Below are 17,887 nucleotides of genomic sequence, written 5' to 3' on the forward strand. Positions count from 1 at the left end.
TATTCGAAACCTAGCCAAAGTTTTGGTTGGGGTTACCAAGAGGGTGTTTTGGGTCGGCCTGGGAGCCTTGTGCTGGGCTCTTTGGACTATTAGGAACAAATTTACTATTGAACATATCTTCCCATCTAAGCCTGCTGACGTTCTTTTGAAATCATGTATACTATTGCAGCAGTGGAGATCATTGACTAAGGAGGAAGACCGGGATGCCGTGGACCTGCTCATCGACAAAATTCGGGCTTCGGCATCCCTCATCTCCGGGCGGGATCCCGTCGTCTAATCTTGGGGTTGCTGTTTGCAAAGTTTAGGTTTCTCTCCCTCCCGGCCTGCGCACCGTGTTTGGCATGATGCCTGTATCCCTTCTTTTTGTCGGTCTCAAACTATTTGCTCGGTGCACTATTTGCGTTGCTCCACTAGCTGGTCTCTTTCCTGTTCGGTGTCATGACGCTGCCGTGTGGCTTTATTTATAAAGTCGGGCTCTGGCCTTTTCTCTAAAAAAAGGGCTACCAGAGGCCTCCCTGATGTCTGTGCCCCGTGCTTCAGCGACCGGCGCAGTAGGTCCCCCACCATGGACCGCGGGAACGCCCAGAGTACCAGGTTGCTGGAGTAGCTCGGCGGGGCGGTCAGGCGCCGCCGCCCGTCCACGGAGATGCGGATGGTGGAGGTCTCGCTGGGGCTGAGCCCTCACACGTGCGTCATGGTGCACCACAGGTGCGCGAGCGTGGTCTCGAACCGGCTGAATGGCCGGCCACGCCCCTCCGATGTCTTAGCGCATAGTCCAGCGATGAAGTCTGTGGTGAAGTGCGCCTTGTGGATGATCACGTTGTCAGCCCCATGGTGCCCGGCCCCAACCTGCTTGAGGTTGCTGGACGACGACCGGTAGTACTCGATGCCGCGCGTCCGGAAGAGGTCGGGGTGGTTGTGGCCTTGTCGGGCGGTGGTGATGGAGCGGAGATGTCCAGCCCTCTCGCGGCACGGCCCCACACGATGAGGAAGTCGCTGGTGGTATGGCCGTCGGCGACCGCGTGGTTGGCCGTGAACCGGATGGCGAGCGAGCCGCACGCAAAGCGCGTGAGCTAGACCTGCACTACCTCCTGCACGTTGCCCTCCATGTTCGGGTGCAGCTGCATCACGAGGTGCGATGGCTTGGGCGGCGTGAAGTCCACCAGCGTGGCCCCGTCCATGTGCACTTCCACGAGCCACGCGTCGTGGTCATTGAGCAGCACCCCGGCGAGCAATAAAATCTCAATCAAAACTTTGTAGGAACAACTGATTCAAATGAAATATTCAGGAATGAGAGAGGAAGAGGAAGAAGAATCATTGCGAGAAAGAAGAGAAGATTGAAGGTGAAGGGGAAACCAGGTCAATTCTATGCAATGAGAAGATAAAAGGGGTGAGGTGAAATAACTCGTGGGGAGGATGGAGTAATTAAAAGATGAGAATGGAGCGAGAGGGGGTTGCTGGCCTTCGACTCTTGACGTTTTGTTTTCTGATGAGGGAGAGAGTCATGCGTTTTTTTCTCGGTGGCTGAGTTTTGATCAATTGTTATGCTTTGAAATTAACTACTGGCCGGAAGAGGACTGCTGACATGGCACATGTGATGTGGTGGGATAGTTGCATGTATGAGAAATGAAGTAATGGACCTACTTGATGATGTGGATAGCTTGCATGTCAAGAGAAATAGGATAGTGGGATGAACTATTTAGGTATTATAGATGAGAAGGCGGTTACGCTGTTTGGCTTGCCAAGAATGATGTAAGAGATAAAAAAAGATTAGTGAACCAGTCCTGATCGTGAAAAAAAATTGTTTCTACATGGGTGAATGATAGTGTGCGACATATGAGGAGTCAGTGGCCAAAGCTAATCTTTTGAAGGTATGATGTTGTCTCCGTGAGGAGGGATGGGTCAAGGCGAATGTCAACGATGATATGTTTTTTTTGAAATAAAAGGTAGCTCTTACTACCTTATGCATTTCAAAATAGGCCACGGCCTGATGACCGAAGAGGTCAATTACATGAAACTTATGTTATGCACCATGGTACAGAGGCCATAAGTTGCCTTGGAAGAGAAGAGAAAAACAGTGGGGGATGGGGGTGTTTAGAGGAGATTACATGGCATCTGCTTAGTATCTATGCTAGGAACTAATTTGATGCACCCATAAATCTATAGACTCTTTGTCCCTTGTGCGCATAGCCCTATTCATCCAAAGTGATAAGAGTTGGACAACATATTGTCTGGTGTAAGACGGTGACCAGTGGTTGAGGTGGAAAACCTTGTCATTCCTTGCGTGCCATAGCGTGACAGCACATGCAGCAAAAAGAACATGCACTTTTCTGGCAGCAGGCCAGCAGGAATGTAGTTGTTGCACAAACTCCATAATGTCCGGGGAACAGGAGGCATGACTGGCCACGTTCAACTTGCTCCAGACTGCATCCGCCGGAGCACAACGTAGAATAATGTGACTAATGGATTCAGTGGCCGGGCAGATATCACAATCAGGATGAGAGGCAACAGAAAACCATCCCTTCTTTGTCATATTGTCCCGCGTGTTGAGTCGCCCCCAAAAAGCGAGCCATAGAAAGATCTGGTCTTTGAGAGGGATGATAGGATCCCAGATCCATTGCGTGAACGTACACGACATACCTTTGAAATTCAGCAACCCATAGATATATGCTGTAGTGACCTCTCGGTGGCATATGGCGGTTCGACGAAGGTCCGGTGCGCCGTAGCAGGCAGCACATCCAGCAGAAGAGAGTTGAGACGATGCAGCTCCTGAACCGTAGTTGTTGAGAGGTTAGGATGCAACTGAACATCCCAGCAGCCATTGGCAAACTGAGAGGCGACTGTACAACCGTTGTCCTTTGCATAGGAGTATAGAACTGGCAAGATGAAATGAAGACGGCCAACCCCTACCACTTGTCATGCCAGAACGAGATCACCTGGCCTTCACCGAGGGAGCAAAACGTCGAGGCTGTGACCATGGAGATGCATTCCTTGAAACCCTTCCAAATAGCGATGTCTCTGTTGGCTGAGCTGTGTGGAATGCGAGCAAAACAGTATTGATGGGTGAACCACTGATAGCAGGGGACATCGGAGCTCTGTAAAACCCTAGCGGTGAACTTGCATAACAACGCCTGATTGTGTGCCGTGAGGTTCCGAACACCCAGCCCCCCGGCGTCTCTAGGTATGGTTTCAAAATCCCATGCAACCAAACATTGACCACCCTTGACAGAATTCTTGCCTTGCCAGAAGAAAGCACGGAGCAAACTTTCGAGTTTTGCAATAGACTCCTTAGGCCATGGAAAGCAAGTCATGTAATAGCTTGGGATGCTGGCTAGTACAGAGTTGATCAAAGTGAGGCGACCCCCCCAGGACAGAAAAGCAGCGAGCCAACCAGATAGTCGTCTGTCAACTCTGTGAATGACTGGCAGAAGCATACCATGCTTGATTTTGTGAAGAGAAAGTGGCAGCCCCAGATATGAGCATGGAAAGGACGAAACAGGGCATCCAAACAAAGCAGCAATCTCATTCGTAGTGTCCACGTCAATACAAATAGGGATGAGTGTGGTTTTGTGGTAGTTAATCTGCAGTCCAGAGAAGGCAGAGAAGGCCTCTAGGATCTGCTTGATAATTGCAGCTTGCTGGGTATTTCCTTGGAAGAGAATTAAAGTATCATCCGCATACTGCAGAACTGGAAACATGCGATCCGCGCCCAAAGGGTGAATTAAAGCACCAGATTCAAACTGGGAGCAGCAAAGTCTTTGTAGAACATCAGCAACCAAGATGAAGAGGTACGGAGAGATGGAATCTCCCTGCCGCAACGATGATATGTTCAAGCTTCAAAAGATAAAGGAGGCATGAGCGGTTCTCTAGGATCATCATGACACAATTGTGGTCAAAGCATGTAATTTTCCTCTTTGATGATTGTTTCAGAGTCGATGAAGCTATTGGCCTGCCAAAGGGTGATCAACTTTGCAAGGGAAGTCAAAGTTCACTAAGTTAGAGCTAGAATCAAATACTCCCTCCATTCCCTTATACGAGGCCACTATCAAAAATATATTTTGCATCAATATAAGGCCACCAACAATAACCGAGGCAAAAATTAATGATGTTTTTTCCTACTAGCAATTTTTTAATAGTTACATGCATGTAGTCATAATGACACTCAGCTATTTCCTTTCCATTCATTCGTTGCATACTTATGGTGCATTAATGATCCCGGTTAACAAGAAAAAAAGTTGACTTGCAAAACAATCATTAAATTTTATCTTGGTACCTGTAATATGAGTTTGTGGCCTTGTATAAGGGAATGAAGGGAGTAACAAGGAGGTGGTAAACAATCTCATCGATAGAAAGTGACATGTCTCTCTATGGTCCTTTGGTGGGGGATCAAACTGCTGCCGCTTCAATCTGTGAAAGAGACCAAGATCATATGGGTACGACTATCGGCCAACACGGCTGCGCACAAACCTAGCTACAGAAGGTTGTCGTCAAGAATTATGTAAAAAACCTAGTTTATTTTAGCACGAAAGGTACTAGGGATGCTTTGAACGCAGATATGCTCAATGCTATGATATTCAATAGGAAAATGTTATCTGCCGAACGTTCACCAGACATCCAATCTCGACGAACGTTGTCAAGACCGTCAGATATAAATCTTACTTTAGCAGTTTTCTCTCAGAACTTCCCTGCACTTTAAACAAACTACAATCCAGTAAAAAAAACTGCGATGCCGATTTTGCAAAATACCACCCAGTCTCATTCAATATCAATACATATAAAATATCGTCCAGGGCTTCGTAAATGCCACCCTAGCCGGCGAACATTACGTACATACGGGGTCATGAAAAAAGAGCAATTTGATTATATGACACACCTTTTCTGGGAGTTTGATCCAGTGACACACTTTTCGTTTGATTTGATTATATGGCAGACCTTTGATTGATAGCTAGATTAAATGACACAAATTGAGTTTTTTCTCTCCTTTTTCAGGTATTGGCCCGCATAAGATTATTTTAGGACGGTTCTGCCCTCTCATGCATCGATTCACTTGCCTGGTTCGATCGAGCCTACGAAACCACACAGAGAGGTCAGACGAGGCGACGTACAGGAAGATGAAGCACTGTACCGCCGCCTCGCCGGCTCCTGGCTTGGTCCCACCGCGCGCCGCCTCTCCCCAGCGCCTACCTCGCCGTGCATCTTGCCCAACGTGCTGCTAATTCCCCTCGGCCTCATGTCCTGCTTCCTCTCCTCCCGTGACGATCCATGGGTTCTGCCGCCGCCGCCTCGCTCATCAACGATCTCACAGGTGGCATCCCATCCCTCCTCTCTCTCTCTCATGGTGAAAAAAAACTGAAGTTTTTCTTCAATTGTGTATAACATTTGTCGGTTTTTTAATTCGACAAATCGATGCATTATGTAGGAAACTTTCTATGGAAACAAGGACTCCCCACTTCCCCACCAAAAGTTGTTGTGAAGTCCACAAAGAAGATCACACCGAGGAAGAGAAAAACAGTGTATCATACATTCAAACTAGCATGTCATGTTGTGATTTGTCAATTATGGATTGTCAAGTCTGTCGGTACATATGCACCTTATTCAGCTGATTTTGTGGATTCACAGATATATTCTTGTGACATATGAAAATGGTACAAACTAAGGAGAGATCATGTCAAGGTGAAATGTCAATTTTCTGAACAAAACTGTACATCAATTCGTGCTACAACCATCAAGCAAGGGTTACAGTTATAGTAGTTTGTTGCTGGCCGTATGCTACTTCAGACAACAACAGCGTGCAGCTACAGAAGGCTTCAGCCAACAGCAAAACGCTAGCAGCGAAGACCTACAGAGTTACTCCCTCCGTTCCAAATTACTCGTCGCTGAAATAGATGTATCTAGAACTAAAATACATCTAAATATATTCATACGTGCGATAAGTAATTCGGAACGGAGGGAGTAACGAACAGTTACAAAGCTAGCAACGATGGCACGCTCTGGCGACCGCGCGGCCGTGACGGCGACGGGAAGGAGACACAGCGAGGTGGCGGGAGCCCCCAGGAAGAGCCACGGTGAGGTGCAGGCGCCGGGAAGGAGGCATGCATCAGGGTCACCTCGTTCCATACGTAGAGCTCCCATATGTACGCGTGCATGCATGGAGCCTCTACATGCATGTACTGATCGAGGCCGGCCTTCTGTGCGTGTTTCCGTTCGACCACGAAGGCTCGATCGAACCGAATCGGCGAGGGCAAAACCGTCCTTAAACAAATTATGTTCGGGCCAATACCTGAAAAAGGAGAGAAAAACTCAATTTGTGCCATTTAATCTAGCTATCAATCAAAGGTAGGTCATATAATCAAACCAAAAGAAAAGTGTGTCATTAGATCAAACTTCCAGGAAAGGTGTGTCATATAATCAAATTGCTCATGAAAAAACGACAACGTTTCCAGCTAAAAGAATCCAGTGGCTATAATATTCAGAAGTATAGCAAATCCGGTGGTAATTTCTTTTATAAGGGAAAGCCGGTGATTTCATGATAACCTATCCCAAAGTACAGCAGTCCTTCATTATTTTCTTTAAAAACGCGGAAGCCCGGTGACTGGAGTAGGCGAAGCAGGGAGCAATGTCGCCACCGACGAAGAAAGAGAGGGCGGCAGAGGCCAGGGCGAGCTCGTCAAAACCGATCGTCTCGGCGGCTCCCCAGGTTCAGCGGCGGAGGGTGGGTGGAGGCGGGTGGACGAGCCGCCGGATATCCTTCTACGCCTCCCGCGTCTACTTCCTGCTCATCATCCTCCAGATCCCGCTCTTCAGGTCAAGAACAATTCTCCTATCTTCCCACCAAGAGCCAGTACTGTTGGTTTCTCCAACAATTCTCTAATCTCTCTCGCAATTCGAAGAATAAAAGCATAGGGATCACAGTAATTCTGGTTGCTAGCAGATCTTACCTTTTAAGGGCCAGATCCATTGTTCAGTCATAAGTCGATCTCACTCATCTAGTAGTGATCTAAACGCTCTTATATTTCTTTACGGAGGGAGTACTTCATATTTGCTTGCATCTTTTAGCGGCATCGTACTATGTTTCTGGCTTAATTTTGGTGCATAGTTGTTGTTTCCATGTCTTTTGTGTGGTTAATCTTACTAATCAAGCATGCTGAACTCTACCGGTAGCAGTGCCTGGGGTGATTGCCATCCGACTGAACGGTAGGCAGCTGTGTGTAGACTAAATTACTGTTTAGGGATGTAGAATAATAACTTACATGTGCATACTTATTTTTCATTCCGGTACTGTGTTGTTTCATACACTGGAAGTGTTTCTGATGAGGTAAAGGTGGGCAGTTTTGCTGTTATTTAAGCAACACTCCCTTGGATTGGGAACTAGAACAGGCTAGTTTCTAAGGTTTTTAGGCTTTATTCTCCAAAATTTTGGTCTGCTGATGAAGACTGGAAGGAGGCAACCTTTGTTTTCTTGTAAGTAACGGTATTTTGAAATTTGTGCTTATGTTGTGTAGAGCATCAGGAATAACTTGTTTGTTAGTTGACCTGAATCCTCTCAGGTTCACTGTAATGCCAATCTTTATTTTTTTAAGTCTCGCCTTAATCTTATATATTTGAAGCTGGCAACCTTTTCAACAAATCAGCCATATGTTTCTAAATTTCATAATCTGGAACCAGGTTTATTCTTAAATATCCTGACCTATATACAGTGATAGCTGACGAGTGAACTTCTTTTTACCCCGACGCCGATCCCATGGCCCCTCTCGCTCTCGCGACTCCTATGCCGCCATACACCCATCACTGCCACCTCTCCTAGAGGGTCTTTGGCTAGGTCTAGGAGGTATGGATTCAATGTATCGGGTCCCGCTGTCGATGTTGCTGGTGGAGATCCGTCAGCGGAGGTGAATGGAGGAGGAACGTGCAGCCAAGTAGAGGCATCGGCGGGCGATTCCGGCGATTTCACTAGCGATACCGGAGGAGAGTAGGAGGCTCTATGGGGGATCCCAGGTGGTTGCGGTGGACCGGATCTTCAAATGGATCGCAGGAGGTGGCGGCGGATTCTTGACAGGCTCATTGAGCCAATTCACAGATCCATGAGTACCTGCTCTTTTCCCCATATTCTTGGTGATGGGAAGGGAAAAACTAGAAACCACGTCTTTCACTCCGGCAAGGAGGGTGCAGAATCAGGCGAGAAATGGTTACTCTCGGTCATACACGGCGGCGCTAGTGGTAGTGGTGGAACATTCGCATCCATCATCGACCTTGGTGACCCAAGAAAGGAAGATTCCGATTATAGCTGGGAATGAAATTTGCCATTCTTTTGTTTTCTAGATAAAAGATGGTGCCTTATCGAGATGGTTGGGTGTTACAGCTGCTGGAGAATCTCGGCTGTTTCTCATTGACGGCAGTGGTCGCAAGTTATGAGAAAAAAATGAGGTAATTTGTGAAGGGTTAGGGACATGCTTTCCATGCCATGTTGTCAAATTTGGTGCTACTTGTAGGAGGATAAGATCTGGAACTGAAACATTTGGATTGCGCGCGGGGGCGCCGGGGGTGGGGGTGGGGGGGCTGGTCGCTGCTCTGGCGTGCAGTTCGGTCTGATTGATGGTTCAGGGCAGGGCTTGGGCCGGACCGGGCCTACTTGTTCTGTGGGCCCTAAATATAATAAGCCTGGCCCTGTCCATTTTGACCCAGAACATTTTGGGCATTTGAGAGGAGGAGCTAGGGTTTGTGCAGTAGTCTTTGTCCGCTCCACTCCCACACGCACCCCTACCCCTCTCCCGTGCCCTGTGCAAGCGAGCGGTGACGAGAAGGCGACTAGATCTTACGCCTAGGTGCGGCCCTGCCTTCACTGATGGGTCATAGGCAAGGGTCTGTCGATCTCCTCCTTGCTACCCTCAACGTTCTGGTCCATATTCAGGACGAGGAACATAAGATTAGATCCAGAGCAAGCGAGAAGAGAGGAATAAAGGACGTGGGACGATATGCATAGTCGTCGCCAGGAGGAGTGGATACGAGAAGATGAGGTTGGTGGAGAAAGATTGATGCCGGATGGAGGAATGCCGTCGGATCGAGCAGCGTAAAGCTGATGAGGTGCGCCGCCTGGAATTGTCGCGCAAGGAGGAAGAGCTGTTGGCAAGGGAAGGAGCTCTTTAGGAGGCACATTTTTGTGCTGCCAAGATGAGGGCTGGCAAGGACAGATGGAGTCATCGCCCCGAGATGTTTGATGGGACGGTGGCAACAGAAGCTATGGCGGCAACAAACATCCATGTCAGAATCTATTGCTGCTGCAACTAGTCTCCCCCAGCTGCCTGCTAGATCGTCTCCTTTGACACAGAGTAAATCATTTGCTATGGCTAGTCGGGCGGGGCTGACTAAATATGCTCAGGGTAATGTGTTGCAAAATAATGATAGGGCACACGCTGTTGCTACCATGAGAGCTGAGGATAGGAATGTTGGTTCAGTTAATGGGGCTCGCCAGTTGCAACATCCACCCTTTTGCGGTATGATGGTTGTGGTCTTGGCCATTGTGTAGACAAGTGCCCAGACTGAAAACCTTGGGAGTCTGCCTTCTCGTTCTTTGGATAAACATAATTTGATCAAGGCTTTTACTCTATTCCATGGTGGCATCTGATGTTTAGACCGCATGACCAATTGCATTAGACCTTTGTAAAAGTTGTCTAGGGTGATGTTAATAGCACACAGATAGAACATGAATTTGGGTCTTGGGCTAAAACCGTTGGTATGAAATGGAGATTCTATGCCAAGCTAGCTTCAGAGACCGAATTTATTGTGAGATTTCCTAGTGCTCATCTATGGATGATTGCCTACTTTGGCAAGCTCTTTATAAAAACAGTAAAAGGGGAAACTGTCTTTAGGGTAACTGCTTTTGCTGTCAAGCCCATTGCTTTGGATATGAATAGTTTAAGGATTTTTGCTTCTGTGAGGGTAAGAATTGGCTGTATTGATGTTGGCCTGGCCCATGCTTCTGAAACTGGGAGCTGGTGATGGGGGCAAGGGTGCCGATCATTCGATGATAATCACACTCTTCTGATTTGGGCGGAGAACGACTTTGACGATTCGACTACAAACGTGCAATGACAGTTGTGCCTTAGCACTCGCTAAGCAAATTTCCTGGACGTTGCCGACGATGCTAGAAGCATGGTCAACCTGACTATGAAGGTCTAGTCACTACAAGCAATCAAAGAACAAGCAAGAACTATGATAAAAGCAATCTGAATATTGGGAGTATATGAAGTTGTTAGAGTAGTATATATATAGCCATGTAGCCTTTTGTCTTTACCTCATTGTATAAGGGGTTTTCTGCATATTTCCTGCACCTGTACATGTATATATACTGGCCCATGGCCCCATGGGAATACAAGTTGCATATTTCCTAACATGGTATTAGAGCCTTAGATTTTTTTTTGCACGCGCAACTCGTGCTCTCCGATCCAATCTCATCTCGTACGACCGCTGCCTTCTCCCACCGTACGTCGCTGTCTTCCTCGTGGATGTGTTGCGCCTGCGTAGGTCAACGCCTCTGCATACCCCGCGCAGGTGGCTCGCTGCGTACTTGCTGCAGTTCGCATGCTCCCGCATACACAAGCACGTGGCCCGCTGCTGCTGCACCCAGTCCGCTCCACCCAAGTGCTTTGTGCGGCTCCACTCCATCTGCTAATTGGTCATCCACCGCTGCTGCTGCTCCACCCAATCCACTGGCCCCGTCCTGCCCGACCGCTTCCTTCACGATTTGGGTGTCAAGGGCTGCTTCTGCACCTCCAACCTACTGTTGTTGCTCAGGGGTGGAACTGCTCGTGTGCTGCTCTTCCTACTGCACCTCCACGACTGCCTTTGGTCTGAATCAGCGCTGCCTCGTCCTCTTTCGCCGTTTCCTCTGGCCGGCTCTCATGTTTGGATCTGCTGATTCGATCTACTGGATTGGTCATCTGCTGCTTCCGATCTGTGTAAAAAAAACTACTATGGTGTCTTCCGCACGCTTCGGTGATTTTTGACGGTGTTTTCGGTGTTCCCTACACTGATCCTGTCTCGCGCATGTGCCTTTCCTCGGTGCTTGGTGCTCGTCCGTCTGTGCAGTCGTCCTGTATGGTGATTTCCGCAAATGGTGATGGCCGTTCTATACCGTTCTCTCCAGACGGTCTTGGTGGTTGCTCTTCCATGACTCTTCCTACGACCTCTGCACATGGTGATTGTCGCTCTACTCTGACTCCTATCGCGACTTTCATTGGTAAATGTCGTTCTTCCCCAACACCTCTCGTGACTTTCACCGGCTGTGCTGGTACATATGACTCCACCGACCGCGCCTCGCACACGCGCCTTCCCTTGGCGCTTTGTGCTTGTCTACATGCGGACTCGTGTCCTCCACCGGCCTTTGCCGATGCTACTGGTCATGCTACACCGCCTCCTCTGGCGGCTTCCACTGGTGGTGGTGGCCGCTCCTCTCCCAGTGTTACTGTGTCGCCTACTTCAGCTCTCTACTTCACTTAGCAGTAGATTGTGGGACTTCGTGGTCTGCTGACCGCCTCCGGCTCTTCCTTGTCGGGTGCATCTACGTCGACCTCTTCAGTTGAGCCCCTGAGCAGGAGATTATGCGCCTTCGGTGCTTGTTAGCTGCATACTCTGGTTCTTCACCGACGGGTTCTGCTGGTTCTGCTACCGACTCCTCTAGCATTGTGAGACCACCTTCTACACAGTCAGGTACATCTCCATGGATTCTTGATACTGTAGCATCTTTCATATGCGTCATGATTCATCCACCTTGTCTTCTATTCGTGCCATCGATTCTCCTGTTCATGTTCTTACTGTTGATGGTACCTCCCTTCCGGTTCATGGTCGAGGCATTCTTAGCACTTCATCTTTTCATGTTCCTGATGTTGCTCATGTTCCTCAACTTACCATGCAGCTCCTTTCTGGTGGTCAGATTGTTGACTCTGGTTGTCGGATCATTCTAGACTTTGACTCTTGTTCTGTTCTGGACCGTCACACTGGTGCTCTCCTTGGTGCTGGCCCGGCGTCGTGACTCTCAGGGTCTCTGGGAGCTTGACCGGCTTCACCTTCCCTCCGCTGCTACCACCGCCAGTCTCCCCCCCTCTGTTGCCTTGTCTACCAGCTCTTTTCAGCAATGGCATCATCGCCTTGGTCATTTGTGTGGCTCTCGTCTCTCCTCTTTAGTTCGACGCGGCCTTCTTGGATTCGTCTTCCGTGGTGTGTCTTTAGACTGTCAGCGTTGCCGTCTTGGTAAACAGATCCAGTTACCTTATCCTCATAGCTAGACCGTGTCTCAGCGTCCTTTCGACCTTGTTCACTCTAATGTTTGGGGTCCAGCTCCCTTTGCCTCGAAGGGAGGTCATCGCTATCCCTTTGCCTCGAAGGGAGGTCATCGCTACTATATTATCTTTATAGATGATTTTTCTCGACACACGTGGATATATTTTATGTCTTCTCGTAGTGAGGTCTTATCTATCTATAAGCATTTTGCTGCCATGGTTCACACTCAATTCTTACGCCTATTCGGGTGTTTCGTGCTGACTTTGCTGGAGAGTATATCTCCAAGATGTTGTGTGGATTTCTTGTCGAGCAGGGTACTCTTGCTCAGTTCTCTTCTTCTCCTGGTGCTCATGCTCAGAATGGCGTGGCCGAGCGCAAGCATCGTCACCTTCCTGAGACGGCTTGTGCATTGATGATTGCAGCCTCTCTTCCGCCTAACTTTTGGGCTGCGGCTGCCTTCACTTCCACATATCTCATCAACCTTCAGCCATCACTGCTCTGCAGGGTGGTGTTCCTTTTGAGTATCTTTTTGATCGTTCTCCTGATTACTCGACGCCTTGTTTGTTTGGTTGTGTTTGCTATGTTCTTCTAGCCCCTTGTGAACGCGCCAAACTGTCCGCTCAGTCTGTTGAGTGTGTCTTCTTAGGCTATAGCGATGAGCATAAGGGCTACCGTTGTTGGGATCCTATCGGTCGTCGGATGTGTATTTCTCGGGATGTGACTTTTGATGAGTCTCGTCCCTTTTATCCGTGCCCATCTTCCTCGACCTTTTCAGTGGAGGATATATCTTTCCTCACTTTTCCTGACACACCTATCACTCCCGTTCAGCCCTTGTCTATCCGTTGTGCTGCCCCTGCTTCTCCACCTATTATCGATTCGTCATCACCATCGCCCATGGTTTCATCACCTCACATGTCACCCGATTCTCCACCTTCATCACCAGTGACTTCTTCATCTCCATCCCCTGAGTCTACCTCAGCGATTCCTCCTTGTATTCTTTTATCTTTTCCTCAGTATTATACTCGTCGTTTGCGTCTTGTGGATGCGTCTACTGATGTGCCATCTTCCTCCTCTCAGCCTACTTATGGCTTACGTCCTCGCCCGCTTCCGCCTGTTGACCGCCTTGGTTTTCCGAGTGTCGGTGTTGCTGTTCTAGAGCCAACTTCTTATCGTCAAGCTGTTGTTCATCCCGAATGGCAGTTTGCGATGGCAGAGGAGCTTGCTGCTCTTGAGCGCACTGGCACGTGAGACCTTGTTTCTCTTCCTTCCGGTGTTCGTCCGATCACTTGTAAGTGGGTCTACAAGGTTAAGACTCGCTCCGATGGTTCTCTTGAGCGCTACAAAGCTCGCCTTGTGGCTCATGGCTTTCAGCAGGAGCATGGTCGTGATTACGCTGAGACTTTTGCTCCTATGGCCCATATGACCACTATTCGCACACTTCTTTTCGTGGCCTCTGTTCATCATTGGTTTGTGTCTCAGCTTGATGTCAAGAATGCCTTTCTTAATGGTGAGTTGCGTGAGGAGGTTTACATGCAGCCTCCACCTGGGTATTCTATTCCTGATGGCATGGTCTGCCGTGTCCGTCGCTCGCTCTATGGCCTTAAGCAAGCCCCTCGCGCCTGGTTTGAGCGTTTTGCCTCTGTGGTGACTGCCGCTGGTTTTTCAACGAGTGCTCATAATCCAACGTTGTTTCTCCACCTTTCCGCTTGTGGTCGGACTCTTCTTCTCTATGCCGATGACATGATCATCACTGGCGACGACCCCGAGTATATTGCCTTTGTGAAGGCCCGTCTTAATGAGCAGTTTCTTATGTTTGATCTTGGTCCTCTTCGGTACTTTCTTGGGATAGAAGTCTGGTCTACCTCTGATGCCTTTTTTATTTCCCAAGAAAAGTATATGCAGGATCTTCTTGCTCGTGCTGCGCTTACTGATGAGCGCATTGTTGAGACTCCCATGGAGCTCAATGTTCATCTTTGTGATATTGATGGTGACCCCTTGTCTGATCCGACACGTTATCGTCATCTTGTTGGGAGTCTTGTCTATCTAGCTGTCATTCGTCCGGATATCTCTTATCCAGTCCATATTTTGAGTCAGTTTGTCTCTGCTCCATCGTGTTCTCCGATATCTTCGTGGCACGATCTCTCACCGTCTGTTCTTTCCTTGCTCCAGTTCGTTACAGCTTCATGCCTTTTTACGTGGGCTAGTGATCCCTCGGATCGCCGTTCACTTTCTGCTTACTGTGTTTTCCTTGGTGGTTCTCTCATTGTCTGAAAGACAAAGAAACAGACCGCAGTTTCCCGTTCGAGTGCAGAGGCTGAGTTGCGAGCTATGGCTCTTTTGACGGCAGAGGTGACTTGGTTACGGTGGTTACTTCAGGATTTTGATGTTTCTGTCACTACACCTACTCTGCTATTGTTTGACAGTACAAGTGCTATTAGCATTGCGCGCTACCCTGTGAAGCATGAGCTCACCAAGCATATTGGTGTTGATGCTTTTTATGTGCGCGTTGGTGTGCAGGATCAGGTTATTGCTCTTCAGTATGTGCCTTTCAAGTTACAGTTGGCGGATTTCTTTACGAAGGCCCAGACTAGAGCACAACATGGCTTCTATCTCTCCAAACTCAGTGTTGTTCATCCACCATGAGTTTGAGGGGGGGTGTTAGTGTAGTATATATATAGCCATGTAGCCTTTTGTCTTTACCTCGTTGTATAAGGGGTTTTCTGCATATTTCCTGCACCTGTACATGTATATATACTGGCCCATGGCCCCATGGGAATACAAGTTGCATATTTCCTAACAGAAGTCCGGGCGGACGTATATATACTGGCCCATGGCCCCATGGGAATACAAGTTGCATATTTCCTAACGGAAGTCCGGGGCAGACCCAGAACAAAAATGTCCTGTTGTCCACATGTACACTGTATGAAGGTGGATAACAAACAATAATATACATAAAAGTAATATACTCAACAATATTAAAATATTCGGCAGTAATAATATCTCATTTTAGCACTTCAGGTTTACTATGAAAGTTTACTATGAAGTAATTTTATGAGCAGGTAGCTTTTCCTTAACTTCTTGTGCCATTTCAGGGTCCCTTGTAGAGCAGGCACATGCACTACACCTATTCAAATTACATCTTCACAGTTGGTCTCAAATGAGATATTCCCACCATCTGTTGTGAAGGCCATGCTCTACCCTGGAGCTATAGTGCGCAACCTCACTACAAGAATGAGCATGACATTTCCAAGGTGGAGTGACCTGTTCGACATATACAATCTGACAGAAGCTAAGAATGCTTCAGCAGTAATTGATCTACAGCGTCTAGAGGTGCTCTTATATAACTGACCTACAACTCCATGAGAAAAATGTTTGTGACAACTCTTGATAAGTTTTCTTTATATTCTCTCTCCCCTGAATCAGATGCTTGCCGGAAGCTACTTCTGTGTTGCTGGAGCACTCGTTGGCATCATTAACCCTGGGAGGATGATCTTGTTTGGTACGCTTTTGGTTATCTGGGGTCTCGTGAAAGATGCGCTCTTCCGGAAGCCTGTGATTAATGATCCAACAGAACCAGTATATGTCTATCCTACCATTTTGATTGCACTGATTTGTTCATTCATGTCAATAACTTACAATGTGAAGAAGGCGATGAGCAGCCAGTCTGTTTCTATCTCTAAGCCACTGCAAAGTTCTGCCAAGTCAAAACTGAAGTAGGATATTGTCAGTTTGTCAGCCTTTGTCGATGTAGTTCATCTCCATCTCTGATTTGCTGAACTACTCAAGACTGATTATGGTTCTCATGTATCACTAATACTGTAACCATTAATTTTTCTCACTTATATCGAAGTCTCACACTATATATAATTTTGATTCATGCAATTTCATGTCTCATTGATGTCTCTTTTAGATTACTACGACTGCAGCATTGTGCGACCCTTAATTTTTTGGAGTATTACTTAATTTTTGCAAGTTGCAACGAATCATTTCTCCCATCTATGTTGCTTGCTACTCTGCAAATATATCTCAAGTACTTGGACGTATGGTATGATATCTGTGCCGACTGATTTTCTTTGTCAATACATGTCTGTTAAATCATCAGATTATTCCTTTCGAAAGGACGAGATCCTTTTCTTGCATAATTTTCTGTTCGATTTCACGAAGTACATGCAAACCGGATTTTTATCTAAACTGAAGCACATTCATTAACAAAAGCAGCTAAACCCTGTCTGAATCTAAGGCGGCGCATGTCCTCCAAGTCTTACATTTTCAACATACTCCCTCCGTCCGGAAATACTTGTCATCCAAATGAATAAAAAGGGATGTATCTAGACGTATTTTAGTTCTAGATACATCCCTTTTTGTCCATTTTGATGACAAGTATTTTCGGACGGAGGGAATATTTCATTAAACAAAGGCGCCTAAACCCAGTCTAAATCTAAGGCGGCGCATGTCCTCCAGTCTTTGTTGTTCCCGTCTGTGCCCATGTCATGCGGCCATGTGTATGTCGTCTTAGCCCATGTCATGCGACCATGTGTATGCCGTCTGTGCCCATATCGGGCGACCATATGTATGTCCGGTGGTCGGCTGAGCTCCGCCCATGTCATGCGACCATGTGTATGTCATTTGTGCCCATGTCGGGCGGCCATGTATATGTCGGGCGGTCGGCTGAGCCCCTCGGAGTGTAGGTGCGGTCGTTGATGAAGAAAAGTAGGACATGGTACACGAATCGGCTCACGGGAGTTGATGAAGAAAAGTAGGACATGGTACACGAACCGGCTCACGGGACTTGAGGCTGCGCCGCCTCATGCCCTACTCCTCGTCGGAGTCCGTTGCCGATGGGCGTGAGGTCGATGATGGACGTGGACAGGGCTGCACGCTCGCTGTGCCATCGGTGCCAACGAAGCGTCGTTGGTGCATTGGCGGCGTGAAGGACACGTAGCTACTGGCGTTCTTGTCCGTGATCGCATGCGCTGCCTGGGTCGCCTTCGCGTCCGGCTACGCCGCGACCACGTTTCGAGTGGCTTGAGCACCATGACCTCCTCGCTCACGCATTCACTGTTGATTTGGCCTTTCGCCCGCCGGTGCTGCACAGGAGGGAGAGGTTGTACCACTGCGCCTGCCGGAACACCGACAACCACTTCGAGCGGGAAAGGGCACGTGCGGGGGAGAGGTTTTGGATCCGCCTCGTAGAGCGGCCGCTGCCCAACGACGAAGTTGGGGTTCTCCATGACCATGGGCACCATGGCCTCCTCGCTCACGCGTTTGCTTTTGATTTGGCCTTCCGCCGGCCGGTGCTGCACGAGGAGGGAGAGGTTTTACCACTACTCCTCATGCGTCCGCTGGAACGCTGACAACCGCTTTGAGCGGGAAAGGGCACGAGCGAGGAGAGGTTTTGGGTGGATCCAGGTTGTCGGACGCGTGTTTGGCAGCTGTCTAAACGCCTGCAGAGCCCCCTCCTTTGTTTGCTTTCGGTTTATGAGGAAACTTATGTTCGGACCAGTCCGTGGACGGATGGGTACAGTGTTGGACGATAAAAGGTTCGCACGGTCCATATGGTTGCGGGTTATTTGAGGGTCAACGTTGAGGATGTTCTTACATAGCTCATTAA

The 17,887-nt window shown here is 48.2% G+C and overlaps 1 protein-coding gene and 1 pseudogene across 1 annotated transcript; one reads left to right on the top strand and one right to left on the bottom strand.

Moving 5' to 3' along the window:
• Positions 1–393: 393 nt before the first annotated feature.
• On the bottom strand, positions 394–2,822 carry LOC119279536 (annotated as a pseudogene).
• Positions 2,823–6,555: 3,733 nt separating this feature from the next.
• On the top strand, positions 6,556–16,168 carry LOC119276001. Its single transcript, XM_037556948.1, has 3 exons — positions 6,556–6,804; positions 15,369–15,606; positions 15,700–16,168. Exons 1-3 carry the CDS (start codon positions 6,617–6,619, stop codon positions 15,991–15,993), a joined length of 720 nt encoding a protein of 239 aa, XP_037412845.1. The 5' UTR covers positions 6,556–6,616; the 3' UTR covers positions 15,994–16,168.
• Positions 16,169–17,887: the final 1,719 nt, after the last annotated feature.

This window comes from Triticum dicoccoides, chromosome 3B (assembly GCF_002162155.2).
Source record: "Triticum dicoccoides isolate Atlit2015 ecotype Zavitan chromosome 3B, WEW_v2.0, whole genome shotgun sequence".
Taxonomy (NCBI): Eukaryota; Viridiplantae; Streptophyta; class Magnoliopsida; order Poales; family Poaceae; genus Triticum; species Triticum dicoccoides.

Coding starts and splice junctions, on each gene's coding strand:
- LOC119276001 (XM_037556948.1), top strand. CDS start 6,617: ATGTCGCCACCGACGAAGAAAGAGAGGGCGGCAGAGGCCAGGGCGAGC. Junction 6,805..15,368: donor CTCCAGATCCCGCTCTTCAG/GTCAAGAACAAT, acceptor GTGCCATTTCAG/GGTCCCTTGTAGAGCAGGCA. Junction 15,607..15,699: donor TTGATCTACAGCGTCTAGAG/GTGCTCTTATAT, acceptor CCCCTGAATCAG/ATGCTTGCCGGAAGCTACTT.